The 3018-nt window shown below is 65.2% G+C and overlaps 1 protein-coding gene across 3 annotated transcripts in view; it reads right to left on the bottom strand.

Annotated features, from left to right (window-relative positions):
- Positions 1 to 1435: 1435 nt before the first annotated feature.
- ATG101 (autophagy related 101) overlaps positions 1436 to 3018 on the bottom strand; it is a 2485-nt gene continuing 902 nt past the window's right edge. For all 3 annotated transcript variants that reach the window (XM_014947458.1, XM_014947457.1, XM_014947459.1), the window contains exons 2-3: positions 2467 to 2755; positions 1436 to 2328 (exon numbers count right to left, since the gene is read on the bottom strand). In XM_014947458.1, coding sequence (XP_014802944.1) covers positions 1924 to 2328; positions 2467 to 2718 — 657 coding nt within the window. In that variant the 5' untranslated portion in view covers positions 2719 to 2755 and the 3' untranslated portion in view covers positions 1436 to 1923. The remainder of the gene's footprint in view (positions 2329 to 2466; positions 2756 to 3018) is intronic.

Raw genomic sequence — 3018 nt, 5'->3', positions numbered from 1 at the left:
TGGGGGGGTGAGGTCCCATGTGCAGGGAGCAGACCCTTAAGCAGGACCTTGCAGCAGCATTATTAAACCTGCAGGATTAAGGTTGGGGGGGAGCACTTTAGGGGGTGGAAGCCCCCCCCATATCACCAGCCCCCTCACCTCTGGGGTGGGGTTGCCCCCAGTTTACCCCAGTGCTGGTAGCTGCAGGGAATTGGAAGCAGCTTAGGGCCGGGGAGGGGGGGTGACAGGAGGGGTGGAGGGGCAGGATTTGACCCCGGGAGCAGCGAGGGAAGAGGGAAGGGGGGGCAGGATGGGCCCATGGGACCCCCCCTCGCCTTGAGCAGGGGGTTGGGGGCAGGATGCAGCTGGTGTTTCTCCTCCAGCGGGGCTGGGGGGGAGTGGGGTACAGTTACTGCGTCCCGAGGGAAGGGCAGGAAGGGTTTGGGGTGGCAGGATGTGGGTCTGGCCGCTCTTGTCGGGGTACGAGGGGCACGATGCAGCCCCCCCACCCCCCACCCAGCCCCAAACAGAGTGAGGCGTTTCTCTGGGCTCCCTCCCTGCCCCTGCCCCGGGATTAGCCCTGGAACAGGGAATAAAAGTTTGCCCTAATCCTCTCCCGGGGATTTACCAGCGCTGCCGCACCCACGGCCGCGTCCAGCCCCGGCCCCGGCGCCTTTTAATCCCTCCAGGGAGATGGCAGAGCCCGGCTCCTTCCCGGTCTGTCCCCAAGTGCCATCGAAGATGCTGCTGTCCGTCCATCCGTCTGTCCCTCCGTCCGCTGGGCCAGTCCCTACACCCTCTCGGTAGCCCCCTCGGGCTCCCGGGAGAGCGGTCTGTCCTGCGCCGGGGCGGCCGCCATGCTCTCTGCCTGCAGCAGCAGGTTGCAGCCCAGGAAGAAGACGGCGAAGGCGACGGCGAGGCAGAGCACCAGGACGATGGCGATTTGGGCAGCCTCGGCCACTCGCAGCTCCCCCCAGGCCCCGGCCTGTGCGCTGGCATTCATCTCCTCCTCCTCTTCCTCCTCCTCCTCCCAGGAGCAGAGTGCGGGGCTGTGGTGGGTCAGTGACAGACGGGGAGGGTTTAAGTGATGTCAGGGACCGTCTGAGCCGCCCACGTGGCCCCCCCTCACTCTTGCCCAGAAGCTGGATGCTCCCCCCAACCCCCAGGCAGGAGAAGCAGCTTTGCCCCCTCCTTGGTGCTGTGGAGGGGTGCAGAGTCCTGCGCGGAGCGGGGACCACTCTGTACCCTCCCCTGGGCACGCTTTGGGGGTGCCCCACTCGGGATATTGCTCCCAAGGGGGTGGACAGCACTGACCCAGCCTGGGGATGTCACCCCCAATGTCCCAGTGCCCGTGCCCCCCTCTCCCTATGGCGGGATCCCCCAGCTCAGCCTTGGCGCCCATTTCTCTCCCATCCCACGGACACTGTCCCCAGAGACAGCCCGGACCGGACCAGACTCCACCTGAACGCAGGAACACTTTATTTTTGCCCCAGAGGGGGCAGGGAGCTCTGCTCCAGGCCCCCCAAGGGAAGCAGCTCAGTCCCAGAGACAGGGGGGACACACGGTGACAAGAGACAAGGCTGGTGCTGGCCGTGCCACGCAGAGCTGGAGAGCGGGTTCGGATGCCACGTCCCCTCCGTGCTGACCCCAGCGTCACCGTGCTGGGCCACCAGCCCCGCAGCTCTCTCCCTCCCCGAGGACTCACAACCCCTCTGCCAACCTGGGAGCCACCCGGCCGGTTCTCCGAGCCAGGCCAGCGCCCGCAGCGCAAACCAAACCAGCAGCAACCCTCAATTAAAGGCCAGGCCAAGTCCAGCTCCCCACAGAAGCTTTTTGGAGGCAGAGAGGAGAGAACCACGCCAAGACACTGTCCCAAAAGAGCCAGGATGCTGTGCCAGAGAGGTGCCACCACCCAGGGTGAACCCGCCTCGATGGCACCTGGCCCTACAGAGCCAGAGTGTCCTTAATGAGCCGGCGCATGGTGGTGGTGACTGAGGTGCCCAGGGAGTCCGTGATCTGGTAGGAGATCTTGTACAGGTAGGGCTGCACGTCCTTCAGGCTGGTGTCGAAGACGTTGTCCACCTCCGACTGGGTGGGCATCTTGGGCAGGTACTCGTGGCGGTTCATCACCTCCACGATGTTGATGATCTTCTCGCAGAGCTTCTCACCCACCTTCTCCCGGCAGATCTGCCGCTCCTGCTCGTTAGCCAGGTTCACCACGTTCACCTTGATGGTCCACAGCTCCCAGGGGATGCACTCATCCGAGAAGGGCCAGCGGGACTTCTTCTTCTGGTAGAACTCCAGGGAGATCTGCCCCATCCCGTCGCTGCCCGAGTTGCGCAGCGCGTCCTGCCGAGACAGCACGCAGCCCTGCTCAGCTGTGTGGGCTGGGTGCCACCTTCCCCCCGCAGGCAAGGACACGGCACGGCCCACGGGTTTTTAAGCTCCCACTTTTGGCCCCCCCGGGTTCCCATGGGGGTCCCTCACCTTGAACTCCCCGACAGCCTTGCGAAGGGCCCGATCCAGCTCCTCGGAGGAGACGCGGACGTAGGCGAAGTCGATGAAGTCGCAGTCCACGTCCTGGGTGCCCACGGTGCCGATGGAGTAGGTGCCCTCCTTCTTGTAGTGGAACTTGCCGGTGCTACGGTGCAGCAGGATGGTGTGGAGCACGGCCAGCATGGCCTCCTCCACCTGCCGACCCTCCACCGACACCTCCAGCACCTCTGCGCGGCAGTTCATGGCAGGAGCGACCGCGGGGGGGGCACGATGATGGGTCCTGCGGGGAAAGAAGGGTGTTGGGGGCTTCACTTGGGCCCCTGCTTGAGTAACAGCCCTTCTACCCCTCTACCAACCCCTTTTACCCACCCTTGGGGACCCTGCTGTCACAGCATGTGCCCTCCCCATCCTGCAGGGGTTCAGGCATCCCAGCCCCCTTACACCCCTCAGGGCTCCAGGCATCCCGCTGTGCCCCCCACATCCCCCCTTGCAGGGGCCCACAAGTCCCAGACCGGGCCCCTCTACCCCCCACTCCCCCTCAAA

This window comes from Calidris pugnax, unplaced genomic scaffold, assembly GCF_001431845.1.
Source record: "Calidris pugnax isolate Ruff unplaced genomic scaffold, ASM143184v1 scaffold155, whole genome shotgun sequence".
Classification (NCBI taxonomy): Eukaryota; Metazoa; Chordata; class Aves; order Charadriiformes; family Scolopacidae; genus Calidris; species Calidris pugnax.
The sequence above is the reverse complement of the archived record's forward strand: the minus strand, read 5'-3'. Positions and strand labels throughout refer to the sequence as shown.